The sequence below is a fragment of the Sarcophilus harrisii genome, chromosome 1 (assembly GCF_902635505.1).
Source record: "Sarcophilus harrisii chromosome 1, mSarHar1.11, whole genome shotgun sequence".
NCBI lineage: Eukaryota > Metazoa > Chordata > Mammalia > Dasyuromorphia > Dasyuridae > Sarcophilus > Sarcophilus harrisii.
Genome location: NC_045426.1, coordinates 297,668,358 through 297,686,377, shown reverse-complemented (window position 1 = coordinate 297,686,377; position 18,020 = coordinate 297,668,358). Strand labels below are relative to the sequence as shown.

General features: G+C 34.0%; 1 protein-coding gene across 1 annotated transcript in view; it reads right to left on the bottom strand.

Moving 5' to 3' along the window:
• MUSK (muscle associated receptor tyrosine kinase) overlaps positions 1-18,020 on the bottom strand; it is a 190,980-nt gene that overhangs the window by 62,876 nt on the left and 110,084 nt on the right. The window contains exons 7-8 of the mRNA XM_031945386.1: positions 13,060-13,089; positions 9,421-9,545 (exon numbers count right to left, since the gene is read on the bottom strand). Coding sequence (XP_031801246.1) covers positions 9,421-9,545; positions 13,060-13,089 — 155 coding nt within the window. The remainder of the gene's footprint in view (positions 1-9,420; positions 9,546-13,059; positions 13,090-18,020) is intronic.

Below are 18,020 nucleotides of genomic sequence, written 5' to 3'. Positions count from 1 at the left end.
CCTATTTGACTGTATCTTCCTTGAGGGCAGGGATTGTCTTTTGCCTCTTTTTGTATCTCTAACATTTAGTAGAGTGCCTGGTACATAGTAGATGCTTAATAATCATTTCTTGATTGATTTATTATCGTCCCACCTAGCTACCTCTCTGGATTCTTATAAATTCTAACATTACTTCTTACACAGAAGTGCTTTAATAAATAAATGATTGTTGAATGAATAGACTACTCTGAATGAAGAGTTGTCCCATATTGTCTTCATTTTGGGTCTCAGGTTCAGCAAAACTTTTTCTCCAAGAAAACCATTGTCATTATCTCAGCATTTGACCACAATTTAGTGATATACAGCAATTACTAGTGAATTAAAAAAAAAAATCTTTGTGTGAACAAAGACTTTGACTGAACAATACAGATATAGAAAATAGCTATTCCTTTTACAAAAAAACTTCCTGTGAATAGCTTCTCTGAGGTATTTAAGACATAAAAGGATTTATGCAAAGATTTGTTTACAAAAATTTTTTAAGAACCTATAAAGTGGGTAAGAACACTAAGCAGTAATTAAATACTAGCTATAAGCAAGGTAATATGTTTTCATCTACTAGAAAAACAAGCAACATTAGTATTTTTCCCATGCTCTTTTACTGGAATGGTTCAAATATTTTAGACTAATATTTTGAGCTACTTGAGAAAGAAGTGGCTTGTTTGGAGTTTTCTATTAATATGAACCCTTTATTTCCTCCCTTTCTTTGTATCCTCAGCTCTCAGTACAATGCCTAGCACATTGTAAATGCTTGTCTATTTAATTTAGACTATCACAAAATAACTATAGAATGTGCTACAATCTTCTATGAAAGGTTGAGAAATTTATCTAGAGGTAGAAATAAGTAAGTTTCAGTGGACTGGAAATTGGCCTAATTTAGACCCTATTAATAACATTGATTTAATCAGGCCTAGAATTAGAAAACTGTCTTTTTATTTTCAAAAAGTATGTTTACTGATGATGAAATATTGTAAACTCAATGCCAAATCATATAAAGCAAAGTTTCTTAAACTATGGGCTACAACCCCATTCACATAACTGATATGGGATTCATACAATTTTGATTTATTATCAGTAAGTGTTTGATTTATATAACTATTTTATATATCTATATACCCAGGGTCACATAAAAATTTCTTGGGCAAAAGAGGGTCATTAGTGGAAAAAGTTTAAGAAGTTCTTAAAACAAGTGAATTTTAGGAAAAAGATAGACATGTTTATGAAGATGTAAAAAATGGAAGTTTTGCCTTAAAAGTCAATAAACATTATTATTTTGCTTTAAAACATAAAACATGAACTAGGATTTAGTTTTAAGATAGGTTGGTCACAAGAGGCAAGATGGAACTATCTTCTACAAAGAGCTCATCCATACACAGCAACTGCTAGTGAAAGATTAACAAAAACTCAATGACCAGGAGGTGCAGAGTTTATTCAATTCCATCAGGGTCTTTCATTGAGTATTCCTATAGTTTCTGACAGTTATAGGTTTGTAGGTTGGCCACAGATGTCCAAAGATTTAGTTTATGAGTTGCATTTCATAGCATGATCAACATAGGTGAGAAAAGGGGTGTTTATGTCTTTTGGAGCCTCTGTGATTTGGGGCCTTCTGGAGATAAAGCTCCTGGTGACCAGCTTCAACTCTGGCCTAGGCTGATTCATTGTTTGCTTCTTGTCCCAGTTCCCTAATCCTCTCCTTCTCCAGTCCCATCAGCTAGTATCAGACCTGTGAACTCTACTATGTAGTCTCCAGTGGAAACTGGGGCATGCTACAGCCAATGGCTGCTACTTTACCAATATCTATTTGTAATGATTAATTTCTTGTACTTTGAGATAATGTTGGCTTATATAGCTCAGTCTTCTTTAGGTTCTAAGTAGCTTTACCCAGTGCAAAACTTGGCTGTTATAGTAACTGACTGTCTCTGACCAGAAGGACTTTGGATGTACTTTCTACTTCTTTCCTGGAGGAGATTTACCGTTTGTCTGCTTAATTCCTATTTTAGCATTTGGAGTCCTGAGGCTGTCCTGTTTCCTTAGCTTATTCCCTGGTTTATTAGGTTTTGGCTTTAATTAGCAAATCAAAGAAGTCCAAGCCATGATTAAATATAATATTCTTCTATTCTAGCAAATAAAAAACCCCAAAAAACAGAATCTCAGAAACAGAAAATTAGTCTCTAATTAGCATTACATTCTGGTTTAAATTTTATTACTCATCATTTTTTAAATCATTACTATATGAAACTGTGTTTCTTTTTATTGATTACAAAATTTGGTTGATTATAAGTCTGAGAGTTGTCTATCTGAAATTTTGGGATTACTAATCTGACCCTCTGGTTCTATTGATATAGAATATGGGGTTAAGAGAACCTCATATATCTACTAACTGGTCTCTCTGCATTCAGTCTTCCTTAATCCATCTCTGTATAATTACCAAACTGTTATTCCTAAAATGCAGGTTTGAGCATATCTTTAATCTGCTCAATAAGTCTCAGTGGCTCCCTATTATATTTAGGATTATGTACAATCTCCTATGTTTGGCACTTTAAAGCCCTTCAAAAATTTGGCTCAGCCTATCTGTCAGGTTGGTTATATATTATATTATCTCATGTTCTCTCTATCCAAATGGCTCTTATGAATGATATGTTATCTCCCAAGTCTTTATATAAGCCGTTCTAATGGCTGGAATATTCTTCTATTTCTTCAATTCTGCCTGTTGGAACCTTTAGCATCTTTCAAAGTTCAACTCAAGTACCATCTTCTTCAAAAAGTCTTTCTTGATTCCCACCATTATCTCCCTGCCCCAGATAATTGGATATTTAACTTGTACCTATCTTGTATTTCCTTATTTGTGAACATAGGAACTGTAAGGAACTTTAGAGATCATCTAATTTGTTTTCACCTCTCTATTTTTACAGATGAAGAAACTGAAAGCCTAGAAAGGTTAATTAACTTGTTTGCTCTAGCACACATAGGTAGTCATTGACAGAAGTTAGGATTTGAAATGATCTTGACTATGAAGCCAACCATATTTTTACTGTACTATTCTGGCTTTCTACATGTTTTTATCCTAGAGTAGAAAATAAATGCCTTTAGGTTAATAACCTTCATACTTTTGTATTCATATTTCCACTGTCTATAAGAGTGCCTGGTACAAAGTGGACATTTAATAAATTCTTATTGATTAATTTGAGAGAAAATCATTTGAGCCAACTATCTTTTTACTGTACTATTCTGATTTTCTACATGCTTTTATCCTAGAGTAGTACTTTCACACTTTTGTATTCATATTTCCATTGTCTTTAAGAGTGCCTGGCACAAAGTGGACATTTAATAAATTCTTGTTGATTGATTGAGAGGGAAAGGGACATAGCCAAGGCATCTCAGATAGTTAAATGGTTCACCCCAAAGAGAAGCTAGATCTTCTGCCAGTGATCATTCCCCTACAGTATACAGTTTGTAACTGCAATTCTTCCTTCCTTCCTGTGAAAGATTTTTATAGAACCCTTAGCAAAGATTATTAGAACTGAAAATGATCTTGATAATTTGAAGAAAATAGCAACAACAGACTCAGACTGCTGGGCTCCACCCCTTTAGAATCTAAGTTACTTACTCATATGATAATTATTTGCTTTGAGAATAGAAATTTGTTCATGGAATGCCTTGCCACAGTGCACAGGGATGGAAGTTTACCTAAGAAGATGAAAGAACTTTAAAATGAAGAAGGGGCGCAAATGCAACTTTGTGCAAGTTTAGGGGGGAAATGGAGACTGGAGAACCATTTTGAAGAGATGAACAAACAAAGCAGAGGTATTATTGAAATGATGTGATCGGAAATCCTTTATTAGACAGGGCGGTTCCAGAAGTTGATTTTCTGTTCTGGCTGGAAAAAAACATTTCTCAGAAAGTCCTGCATTAACATTTTTTTTTTAACCCATGGGCCTTACTTACTTCACCCTCCTCTCCTTTTTTTCTCCCATTAGTCTCCCATTTCTTCTCTTCCTCCTCCATCTTCTCTTCCTCATCTTCCTCCTCTTGGGACCTAGTTAAGTTTAGTCTGCTTGATCCTCTTTATGAAACTCCTCATTATTATGAGAAGTGGGGGTGCTTTCATCATGACTGTGACTACAGCCAGAGTGGAGGTTGTCCTTCCTGGAAAGCCTTCTGAAGGGCACACCCTTCTGGATAGCCTCCTTCACAATCCTTCCACTCCCTTCCCTGCTCTGTCCTATTTGCCTTGACTGGCCTGAGATCTAGACTCTATGTGTTGAAGGAAAAAGTCATGTTAGGATGAGTAAACAGAATTACAACATGTAGGAGCCAGGAGGGAATCCTTCTCCCACCTTGATTTCTCAGCATTTGTTGGCTTTTTATTAGAGCATGGAATTGATTTGTAAGAGTTCTGATTTTTGTGATAAGAAAAAATCATAAAGGGTCCAGAGAGAGCAACCAGAATGATAAAGAGAGTAAGTCAGAGATTCTGTAAGAAAACATTATGGCAAAAAGAGTTGTTTCTTACACATGATACTGCAACTCCATCTCTAATGACTCTGTATTGTCTTTTCCCCATACCTGAGGGGTATTTCTCCTCACCACCATCTTTTAGGATCTTTTGTTTCCTTTAAGAACCACCTTATATATGAAGCCTTCCTTGATTCCCCATAAGCAGTTGCCCTGCTTTGTGTTTTTTTTTTTAACACACACAATGTATGTATGTATGTATATATTTTTGCATATGCCTGTATGTGTTAAGTTGGGTCCTAGATAGAATCCATGCCTTTCATTGATAAATGTAGTTTCAAATGTTGTACCTCTAGCGCTCCTATGTAGGAGGTATTTAATAAATGTTTATTAATGTTTTACTCAGCCTAGAAAAGTTAAAACTAAGAGAGTAAATTTTCAAGAATATGAAGGGAAAGCAGACTCCACACAGAGAATCAATACTTCTGTTGTATCAAATTTGATACAATACTACTAAATTACTAAAATGTATTTCTTTGACTTGCTGCTATGTCTGAAATATGTACCAACAAAGTAACTCCTTGGGATAGGCTTCTGACTCTAATAGTTCATCATTTAGCATTAGTTGAGGGATTATTACTATGTGCCAGGCACTGTGCCAAGTATTAGAGATATAAAAAAAAGACAAAAGAGAGTCCCTAAATAAGGTATGTTGGAATCAGTTGAAGACAGTCAACAGAGAGAAGGCTTAAACTTGACGAGAATATCAAAGAGTCATCTACATATTCATGTTAGCTGAATTTACCTCGAATGAAAAAAGGATTGTAGGTTAACAAAAAATGATGGTGCCGGCCTTTCTGAAATGTTTCAAATTCTATCTGATGAAGGACTTCTGGTCATATCATTTCAATAATAGCTTCACTTTGTTTATTCATCTCTCAAATATGACCTTCTACTTCCCATTTTTCTCCTACCTTTGCACAAACCCATTTCTTCTGAAAAGATTATCAAACAAAATAGTACATAGTGAAAAGAGAAGAGGGATCAGGACAGAGCCCATGCCAATGGTTAATGGGAGTAACTTGGATGCAAAATTGTGAAAGAGGCAGAGAAAGAGTGGTCTGAGAAGGAGAAGAATCAGGAGAGAGTAGTATCATAAAAACCTAGAAGGGAGAATAGTAAGTAGGAGATGATTGACAGTATCAAAAGCTGAAGAGGTCAACAACAATGAGAACTGAGAAAACGCCATTGGATTTGCCAACTAGAAAATAATAGATCACTTTGGAGAAAACAGTATCAGTAAAATAATAAAGTCAAAAGCCAGATTGCAGAGAGTTAAGAAAAGATTGAGTGGAAAAGAAGCAGAGGTACCAATTGTTGACGCCTACTCTTAAAATATATTATTTAGAAAAAAGGACACATTTTCCCCAGTAACACCTCAGCATGAATTAATTTTCAATTTGATCAACACCTTAAAATGTAATAAATGAAAAGTGGGACACTGGGAAAAAAGGACATATAGTAGTAGAGTTTTAAAAGACTTGAAGCATGACCCAGGGATCATGGGGGACAAGAATATGTAGACCATTATAGATAGAGGTATGTCCTGGAAAAATGAAAAGAGCTCCAATTTTGAAGAAGGGATTTTAATCCCTGCTCTTCTATTGGCTATTTTTATAACCATGACAAAATCACTAAGCCTTTCTAACCCTTCACTTATCTGTAAAATATAAAAAGGAAAGGACTAGATGAAGGTCCCTTCCAGCTTTAAATTAATTATTCTATGGACCCTCTTGGCATTGGCACAGAGAATAGAGCACCGAGCCTGGAGTTAGGAAGACATGAGTTCAAATTTTACTTAAGATATGTATTAGCTGTATGACTGTGGGCAAGTCACTTCACTCAGTTTGCCTCTATAAAATGATCTGGAGAAGGAAATAGCAAGTTACTTCAGTATTGTTGCCAAGAAAACTCCAAATGGGGACCATGAGGTGTATAAAATAACTGAACAACAACAACAAAGAAAGTGGGCATAGGATTTCTGAAAAGAAATGTTTTTTATTTTACAATTGTGGCTAAGGTAGACTCAGATGTTTGTAAATTACTCTTATTCATAGAATCATATGATTTGAGAGGGAAAAGGGACCTCATTTGCCAAACAAATTCAGTCCAACTATGACAGAAAACCTTAAAATATGTATTAAGTGGTCCTCTAGCCTCTACTTATATATCTTCAAGTGGAAACTGACCACTACTCCAGGCAGCCCATTTCACTTTTAATTGGCTAAAATTATTAAAAAGTTTTCCTGACATTAGCTTAAACTGGCATTTTTGCAACTTCTATGCATTTCTTTCAGTTCTTTTCTCTAGGACCAAACAGTGAAAAAAATAATCTTAACCATCCTCTGCAAAACAGCCCTGCAAATTCCTTCTCTAGACCAAATGCAGCCACTTTCTTCAACAGGTCCTCTTATTTCCTGGCTTCAAGACTCTTTACCAATTTGATTGCCCTTCTGTGAGCTCTTTCTTAGTCATGTCTTACTTAAACCATGGAACCCAGGACTGAACTCAATGTTCCTGATGAAGTCTGATGAGGTAGGAATGTAATAGAAACTTGGTCCCTAGTCATACAGCACCCTGTTGAATTAGTTATTCTTTGTTTTTTGGCTGCTACATCATACTGCTTATCCATATTGAACTTTCAGTCTACTAAATCACTAGATTTTTTAAAAATTACCATCAATCTATCCATGTTTCCCTTACCCCACTATACTTAATGAAGTTAATTTTTATAGGCAAGTATAAGATTTAATATTTATTCCTTTTGAATATCATTTCATTAGATTTATTTCAATACTCTCTTAGGGATCTTTTTGGATCATTGTCATCCAATTTGTTAGCTATTTTTCCCAGCTTTATGTCTTTTGCAGATTTGATGTAATACCATCTATGTCCTTATCCAAATCAGTGAAGAAATTGTTCTTTTGGCCTGTTTTCCATCTCTGAAAGAATAGAGTTAGATTAAATATCTCTAAAGCCTCTTCTGCCCTTAAGATTCTTAGATTACCTATTGACTATGAAATGAGAACAAAGAAAAAAGTCAAGGGATTTAAATAGGACATTAGAGAAAATTTTATATCTGAAAACTTTCAAATACTGAATAAATTTCCTCAGGAAATATCTAGAGATGTCAAGAACAAAATGCTTTAGGTGCAATTTATCTTGTCTGAATGATGAAAAGATCAATCTTGAATTCCCATTCAAGTTTGCTAATTCAGCATCAATAAAAACATATAAAGACTCATTCTAGCAGCCTGTGATATTGGCTCTATCAGGAAATATGAACATTTAAGTATTATTTGTAATAATGACATCTTATGGCAACCAGTTACTTACTACAGCTCATGATTCAAATGTTAATTTTTAACTTCAAACTTCCTCTTCTAATTGTTCAGTTTTTCAAAAAACTGTACTCATTCCCCTTTACTCCATTCCCTCATCCTTACCCACCTTATTCTATGTTGATTAATTCTATCTGCTTACTGCTATGAATTTCTGCTTTTTATTTTGCCTTTTAATATAGTCATGAGGTCATATTTTAGAACTAATAGTTTCCAAACAGTTATTAGTTGTAATCGTCTCATGGTAATAGAATTAGAAGAAACCTCAAGAAGTCATTTGTTCCATCATTGCAAGATCATAGATTTAGAGTTTTAAGATCCCTTAGTGATGATCAAATCTAACTATCTAGTTTTACAGATGAGGAAACTGAGGTAGGTTAAATGCCTGTTTAACCTCCAGAGTTTGTTTCTAAGGCTGAATATAAACAAAGATCTTTCAGAGTCCAAATTTAATTGCCCTATCTTCTTTCCTCTGCTTTTTACCCAGGCAGGCCAACTCTTAAAGAACAAAGTAACTCACTTAACTGATATTTATTTATTTTTTCAACTTAAAACACAAGTATTTTAACATAAGTTATTCATGAATAAGAATGGGCATTTGTAATTAGTTTCTTAAAGAAACTTATACCCCAACTGAAGAAGAGATTTGGTCAAGTTGTCTGTGTAATAATCATAATGGAAATCTGAGTACATTTGCTGTTTCTTTTGATTCTTTAGATCCCTAGATTTGGAATTAGGAAGAAATGAGTTCAAATCCCATCACAAATACTTACTGATTATATGATGTTGAACAAATCATTTATCTAATTTATGCCTCTGTTTCCTCATCTGCAAAAATGAGGGGGTTGACTGCTTGCTTGTTAAAATTTCTTCAAGCTTTGAAATCTGTAATTTTATGATCATAAGGGCAGAAATGGCCTTCTACAGTGGAAAAAAAATTACTGAACAACGACATCAAAACCTAAGACCTATTGATAGCTCAGCCACCAATAAGACATATAGTCTTTATAATCAAACTCATTGACCTAACATTCCAGAGTCCCAGTTTCTTCAAATGTAAAAATGGGAATAATCTTAACTATCCTCATTACTTAAAAGTGTTTTTTAATTAAATTATACATTGCACAAATATGATAATAAGCACTTAATTATTATCTTGTTTGATACTCACAACTCTGGGAGGTATGTCAAAATTTAACTGGTCCAGTGGCAACACAGAAATCAATAGTAGGGGAAAAGGAGAGAAGCTAGGATTTCTAGTCTCCTATACCAGTGTTTGGGTCTTTGAAATATTATATAAAGGATGATAATTATTATTTCTACTATTTAATACTATAACACAGTTCTCTAATATAATATGCCATATCGTGATTTCAATGATATAGACTTGGTAAAGAAAAAGAATCAAAGAATGAATATGAATTAGCCTTTGAGTAATCACAGAGCATTGTTATAACTGTCCAACTGTGTCCAACACAATGCATCCTGAAAGCTTCCCTAACCATGGAGACATAGAAATGACACTCACAGCATTTCCATTTTCAAGCCATGTGATAGTAGGAACTGGAATGCCTGTTGCAGTACAGCGTAGGGTCACTACAGAGCCAAAGGTGACATTGTGGGATTCAGGAGCCCGCAGAATTCTGGCAAACACTGTTAAGGAGATAGAGAAGCCACATGACTATTCTGAAAGTACATCTTCAACCAAAATTCCAAGGAACTAGTTGCATGCTTCTAAAAAAAAAAAAAAAATCCCAGTATTCACAAGTTACAACAGGAAGGAAGGTAACATGGGAATAAGATCATGACTTCTGAAGAAAGAACAAATACAAACAACTCAGAATTGAAGACAGGGAAAGCAGGAGAAAATAACTCCTATTCTTTGCCCCAGCTGAATTTTTGGCTTCATTGAGATTTCTTCCATGATGTCAGTGGTAATGTTACTTCTAACCAAATCATATGACTTAAGTTCAGTATGTAATATGTCAGATTTAATTATGTAATCAATAGAGCTGGAAGAGACCTTAGTGATCACCTTGCCTAACCCAGAGATTTTACATACAAACTGAGGTCCATAGAGATGAATGACTTGCCCAAGTTCATAGAACTACTTAATAGTGAAGTTAGGACTAGAACTAGTAGGTCTACTGATGCCCAGTTCAGTGATATTTTTGTACTTCTAAACTATTCATTGATGTTTTGGCAAGACCTCCTCTTAGACTACTGATCCAACTCAAACTCCTATGTCTCCTATGGTTTGAAGTCTCCAGAAAATGGTTGCTCTGACTCAATTGGGATCTAACAGTGACTATATAGAACTGGACTTCCAGTGTTTTAGCACTTTTTGCTGTATGGGAAAGTGAAAAAACTAAAAGCTTATTTAGTTGTTACCTAACTATGACACAAATGATATGGTAGGAATAGTTGGGATAAAACATGCTTGCTCAAAAGTCTGGGATATATTGTCCTCAACATGGATTTATGTGCAGAATGGAATTAAATTTAGCTTTTGATGTACTTATGTAAGATTCAAATGTGACAAAAGGGTAATATAACTCCTAAAAATTTCTGGCGTGAATGTCCTTTCTTCATTTCAAAGCTGATATTCTTATCTAGTCATACTTCTCAAAGCTATCTCTCTCTTCATATTACTTTATTTCTGGATCTATTTGACCTCTGGGAAATTCTTCTCTTGTATGGATATATTGTCTCTAACAGTCTATTTTCTTTGATTATAACTGGATGCGCCCTCCAATATTGGTCAAGTTTCTTTAATGACATGGTCACTTATGGGAGGGCAACAGAAGAGAGAAACTCTTTTATCTATCCAAGGGTATTTCTTTCCCAATGAACTGGAATTATTAACTCACAAACTTGGATTGACCAACATAGGACTAAGCTCATCTCTGGACTATCATTTTTATAAACTGGTCCAATGTTGTGTCTAAGTCTTTTGGCCAATCATAAACTATTTTCTTCTGTTGTGTTGTCTGATCAAAGTACCATAATCCTTTCAAGCTGATTTGGACCTTTTGGCAGCCATTTTTTGCCCAATTTTGACACAAACCTTGTCATTGTCACTAGTAGATGCAAAAAAGTGACAAAGGACTGACAACCATTTCAACTTTTTTAAAACTTTGGTTGAATTGTGTCACCAAAGACATACAGTTTGTTCTCTAGCAGCTAATATTCTGGTAATCTCTGTACTTAGCTATGTTTTTCCTTTTTGCTAGGGTATCTAAAGTCTTTCCAACTTGATATAGCTTACCAGAAATTATGTTGCCCTGGCCTTCCAGAATATAAGATTATCTCCATAGCACAATAAGTATGGTTCCTGGGTATCTAGATCATCATTATCTTTTCTAAAAGGCTCAGCATCTGTGTGTGTGTGTGTGTGTGTGTGTGTGTGTGTGTGTGTATCTGTCTCTGTCTCTTTCTTAGCAACTAGGTATGTGGAGTGCCTGTGATTTTAACAGAATACCTAAATTCAAATACAACCCCAAAATACTTCTCAGCTGGGTGACCTTGGGTAAGTCATTTGACCTCAGGCTGCCTTAGTTTCCTCATCCGTTAAATTTGGGATAACAAGATCACCTGCCTTTCAGGTTTGTAGTGAGGATCAAATGAGATAATACTTGTAAAGCACTTAGTACAGGGCCTGGCACATAGTAGACACTGTAATGTCATTATTGGTCCTTATATTATTGCTATCATTATATGTTAAAAGCTTTTGTTAAGTATATCTTTTGCTGTCATATATAGGCATATGTATGAGGTGGCAGCAATAGGTTATTATAATGAACCTCAGAGAGCTTGCTCCTAAGTCAGAAAGATGTGGATTCAATCTCACCTCCGGCACCTATGGGCTGTGGGATGTTGAATAAGTTACAAAGGTGGTGCCAACCTCTTCTCTGAGATTTTTCTCATATCAATGAAATCATAAGTCCGGATCCTACCCCAATCATATAGAGATGTGTATATAAACAATAGACTTTATCTTGATAAAGTATACTATTTCAGGGAAAGCAGTTAATAATAGTTAATATTTATATAGCACTTACTGTGTACCAGGCACTAAGCTAAGTTCTTTACAGTTACTACTTCATTTGATCTTTCCAATAATCCTGCAAGGTAAGGTTACTATTATCTCCTTTATATTTTTTTAAAAATAAACAAGAGGAGGAAAGAACATAAACAATAATATTTTCCCCCAAGCCTTGTTTTGTTAAAGATTTCAGTAACTCATTATACCATGGTTCATCTCAGCTAATAATGAGTGGCTTTTGGTCTAGGCTATAAGAAGCAACATGAGGTTATACATAAGAGAAAGAGATAAAATGTATTTGAAACTGCAAGAGAGACCTTTAGTGAATACAATTTCAAGCAGTGAATTACATAATGAATGCTTATGAAACTTATTTCCATATTTTTTACTCATTCAGGTGAAAGCTGAGTGAAAATCAATGCCAAGTTGTTCTTTGCAAGGAGACTGGCAACTCTCATTCTGAAGCAGTTTTTTTTCAGTCTTGTATTTGTGATTATATTATATACATACATACATACATATATGCATATATATAAACCTTATAGCACCATGAAATTGGTTTGCCCCATATTTAATTATGTTACATTAATTAGAATGAATGTTTGGCAATTTATTCTTCAAGAATTTCATGAGAGTTTTTTTTGAAATAATTAAAGACAATCTGATATGTTTCAAAACCAGTATTGGGAACTACCATCTAATATTTCTCCCTAGGGAAGTTAGCCTACCAAATACCTTTAGCCAAACTTGAAACTTCCCTTCCAACTTGTGTGGGATTTATATGCACATACTGATTTAATTTTTATATTACCTTGCATTTCCAGAGTTCCTGGCACCAAACATTATTTCTGCTGACCTGGCTTCTTTTTTGAGTACTCTCAACTTCCATGTAGCAAATTATTTCATCAAGCAGTCAATAGAATAACACCATATTAAATCATTGGAATGCTATATTTTCCCATAAATAGTAAAACACTTAGTACCAGGAACAAAGGAAATACCCCTCAGGAATAAGTTTCCTATCAACATATCCCTCTCAGAGTGGTTCTTCAGAACAGCAGATGCAAGATAATTCAGAAAGATTTTGAATTAAAGAAAAAGTAGGGTAGAAAGAACAAATACCTTTAGTATCTTGTTCAGGTTCGCTTTCTTCTATTATTAAAAAGAAAATAAAACAAAGATCAAGTTATAAAAAACAATTCAGGTCTTTAGGGGTACAGGAGTCCAAATTTATTGCAAGAATGACCACTAATATTTTACTGCTTTGATGAACTGAGAAGATCCAGAGAAATCACCCTGTAACAAGGAAACCTTTGTCTGAAAATTTCCTCCTACAAGATTGATTAAAGCATTCCTTCTTCCCCTTTTCAAAAGGGAAATTAATGTGGTCAGAGGGAAAATTTTCCAAATTAAACCATTTAATCAATTATACTGAATGGCACTGCCTTTTGCTGGAGGTGCCTTATCCACCAATGACCATATATATTCTTTTATCTACTCACTTCATTGAATTCCTTATAGTAATTAATTCATAGTTATACTTCTTCACAAAGGTGACAATGATCTTATTCCTATTTTGATAGTTTTCTTCATTTCTTAGCTCAGCTTTTACATGACTTATCCATAAACTCAGCAATGCTAAATTGGTGTTCTCAAAGATCATTTCTATGGCAATAGGCTGATGTTGTGATAAACACATTGTTAGGGGGTTTCTGCAAAGCACAAATTACTAACACCAATTCTCAACATTCCTGGGGGGAGAAAGAGAAAGGGGGGATGGAAGAGGGGTGCAGAAGGGAGGAGGATGGAGAGGGAGAGGGAGAAAAAATGGGAGAGGGAGGAGAGGGAGAGAGGGAGAAAGAGAAAGAGGGAGAGAATTTTTTCCAAATCACTTCTCACTGGGAAAGTTCTTAAGGAGGGGAAATGACAAAGAACAAAATTGTCAGTTATGTATAGTAAGTTGAAATTTTTTAAAACCTTCTTGCCAAAACCCAATTTATTCACTTTATGGATCCTTAATATATATTGAAGGATCAGTTTTAGTCCCCAAAAATGTCTTTATTCTAAAGGCTTGTAAACCTAAGGTTTACCTGAAGTCATTGATAGCCAAATTATCAATTTTCATTTCTGAGAAAACTGATGAAATAATAATGTTTTATTTGGAAATTTCAAGGAATCTGAAAACCCATGTGTCTAGGAACTCTGTCAGTGTAAATGGCAATCTATTTGTACCTTCTTTGCTTTTTAATTCTTGTCTATATCCTTTCATAAAACAACCATACAAGATCTATCTATAGGATTAATAGCCATTTTTCCAAACTAAAAAAAGAAATTTTTTTTGCTTGCCAGGGCAACACTTGGCAGTCCGTCTGCAATCCTTTTCTGTTTTTAATGACATTTCTACCTCTGTTTCAAGTCAACTATCTAGTTGATGTTTTTACAAGTTTTGATGCAGAAGTTATTATTGATAAAATGATATAACCTGTTCAAATCCATGATATAATTTTCTATTGTACTTGGGTCCCCAGAATTTTGATTTTTGTAAAACTATGATGTTCCATAATTATAGTTGTATAGCATTGTGGGGAGATCATTGGCACTTGGGGAAAAAAAAGCGACATCAGGGATAGTACTATTTCTAAAGTGATCCAGACCAGTTTTTACCTCCTCATCAATGCTGGGTCCAACTCATTGTCATTTATAATTCCCAGACTACATATATATATATGTATTGATGGACCAACTTTGTGCATTTTTAATTCAACTGCAGGTCAAGAATGATATTGTATATATGTGTGTGTGTGTGTACATGTATACAGATGTGTATATATGTGTGTCTATATATTTATATCTAGATAGATACATCTATATCTATTAATTTCTCTCTATATATATATTGTTCAGCCATTTATGAATGATATACCTCTGCAGTGGCATCTATCAAGGAATTTAGCTTTTAGAATTGTTTTGCACTATAGCATCAAATGCTTTTTTTGAAAAAAAAATTAAGAAATTTTGTATTTTCTAGTTCTCTATTTGTGTTTGAAAACACTCTGCTGTAAAAAGATTGTTGTTGTTTTTAAATGAAAGCTTGTTTGATTCTCTCTGATATCATTAAAGATATTGACGTCTGTCATGACTATTCTCACTTAGATTATATAGAGCTGGGGAAAGAATTCAGATGTATTAGTAGTTCCTAATCTTTTTGATTGCCATGTTGGGCGTTTGGGAACAATAATATCAATTGTTTTCTTTTCCATTCTTTGGCATCTACTTAATATCATGAGAATCTTATTTGAGATTTTGAAAATTGATCTTAAATTAAGATTAAAGCCTTCAATGTAGATTTTTTTCCTTTGTGTTTATTCAAATCCAACAAAGATTTTCTCGATCTGTACCATGTTATATCTAGTGTTTACTAAATTTATCTTCTGTAGTGTCATTTCTATTTCCTCATATAGCACAGCAGATACTAAGGTATTAAGGTCCTGTGGGATCGTTCCAATAGAACCAATGGTGGAAATAGATGACTTTAGAAATGATAAATTGGCCTTCTTAATATGATATGGCTTCATTTGTTTTTGTGTTAAGGTCTTATAATTTCTAAGAATGGTATCCTTATCTACTATATCTCCTTATCTGGCAAGGAGCTTAACTGTGGTTGAAGTGATTTCTGGGTTCCTTTGGCCTCCTCATTGTAGGGAAGAATCAATAATCTTTGCTGAGAAATTATTACAATTATGGTCAATGTTTGTATCAATTTCTTGTTTTTCAAACTTAGCTATTAATTAAAATAACTAGATTAGGAATTATTTATTATAGTTACAGGCAATAAGTTCTCTTTTTTTTAGCCTTTCTTCTAACTTGGTATTGAATTTAATGTTTACTCTAAAAGTGAAGATAAATATCTGTCTAATTTTGAAATGTCCCTTACTCAAAAATTAGTTATTTCTTCTTGAGATATACTCAACTTCATTGGGGGGGGGTATTCTTTAATAGTTGTTGTCTCTTTTTAAAATTATACATATGTAGATGTTATAAATTATATTTTATTACATATTATCTATATGTTAGATTTTTAGGTAAACTCCGAGCCCTTACTCTCTCTCATACTTCATGCCAACTTTTTTTTTGCTATCTTTCCTAGTACCCACTTTTGCATTCAAGTCACTGAATACCAAGATATACAGGTTTAGGGAACTCACTCATCCTGTGCAGCAGATGTTGGCTCATAAAAAGTAAATATCATTATGCCGTGGTCCTTTATTTCTGTCATGAACACCATGAGAAGAAATGGCCAGTGTGCCGTGAAATATTTCTTGAAATTCTTCTTCAAATAGGCATGTGATAAAAATGGGCTTTCAAACATTTATATTTATCTCCCATTTTTCTTTTTATATGAAGCTTCTCTGTGTCTTCTGGTTTCATTTATAATGAGAATCTCAATACAGACTGGTTCAATTTTTCAATAATCTATTAAGTAATTGGTCAATGGACAAAATTCTTGTATTTAGAGCAGCAAGAATTATATTAATGTTTGTAGGCTGAAAAGTGGGAAGCAGATGATTTGCCTCAGTACAATATTCAATTTTGAACTTTAATTGAATCTTTCAGATCTCTTGTTTTGTTGGCATTGCCTCAGGAACACTATCTCATGTCCACACTGAGATGAAGCACAGGAATGGGTTTTTGGAAGAGGTGCAAACTTTTATATCATAAAAAGTCTTAATTATTCCCTAATAGATACTGAATGGAAATTCAGTAGACCCAAGTTTGAGTATGGCTTTCCCATTGGGTAAGTCACTGAATGTCTCCCTCTCATTCAGATCTTTTTTAACACTCCTTATGATGGGGAGCTTACTCATTAATTTTAAAGATAGTCAATTTTTTGTTTGGAAAGTTATAATTGTTAAAATGATCTTGAAATATAATAATAGGGAAATAACACAGACACAAATATGCCAGGCCCTACAAAAACTATAGTGGCTTTATTCATGTCCCAGTCAAGATATAGCTTGTGTCGTATAGAGGTGAGTGACTTTACCAGTGGAATGGAATATTTGTCAGCAGCTATATACCTGGAAAAATCTTTGCTCATGGCCCTGGTAGTTTGCCATGTTTGCTCTTTGAGAACTAGCTTAGCTAAGCACAGAGAGATCTGTTAGAGATTTGGCCACTAAAGATTTTTTGGTTAATTTTTTTGGCCTTTTGGATAAAAATATGAAATAGTTTTTTGGGTTTTTTTTGCAGTCTCTTCCAGTAGTAGAAACAGTGTAATAATTTGATAATAATCAATTAGGTAACATAGAAATATTAACTTAATTGTTGCTACTTTTGATATATGATCTTTGTCCAGGAACCAACTAGCTGAAACATTCCTGGAAGAACCAAACCACATCTATATTGATTTTTCACTATAAATGAGACAAAATAGGATAGCTCACCAGTGTTCCTCTGAGAGATGACTACAGAAGTTGGCAGATGTGTTTTCATAATGCATCCAAAAGCAACACAAAACATCATTTCATGAGATACTTGTATAAAGAGACCACCATGAAAATAATTGCAGCTTGTGTACCAGAATCAAGTAAAGATTGTTGAAACAGAATAATTCTGTTCTTGCAATTAAGGCAGTATATATCTTGATTGTTGCTGTCTTCAGTGTAAGGGTAGGCACCTGAGAGAAAGATGGAAAATCAAATCGGGAAATATGGCTCACAATAAGAAAATAAAAAGAGCCAAAAGTGTGTATATTTCTCAAAATCCTCACATTGGAGGGATATGCTGAACCCCAGCTCAGACTGGCTCACAATAGTTGATTATTAATTTTCAGTGAAACTTTATACCTTAGAAATCAACAAATGACATAAGTCAAGGCTTGATTTCTTGTTTTCCTTATTGAGTAGACAAAGTAGTGAATAAAATGTTAATAATAGAGATAAAACTTTAAAATGTCTGGTGCATATTTTTTTTTCTTTTGAGAGCCAGTTGTTAAATATTTATTTTTTAACAATTTTTTTATGGATACTTTCTTTAAGAGAGATTTGGAAGGTACTTGACATGGTTAATACTTAATAATGTCA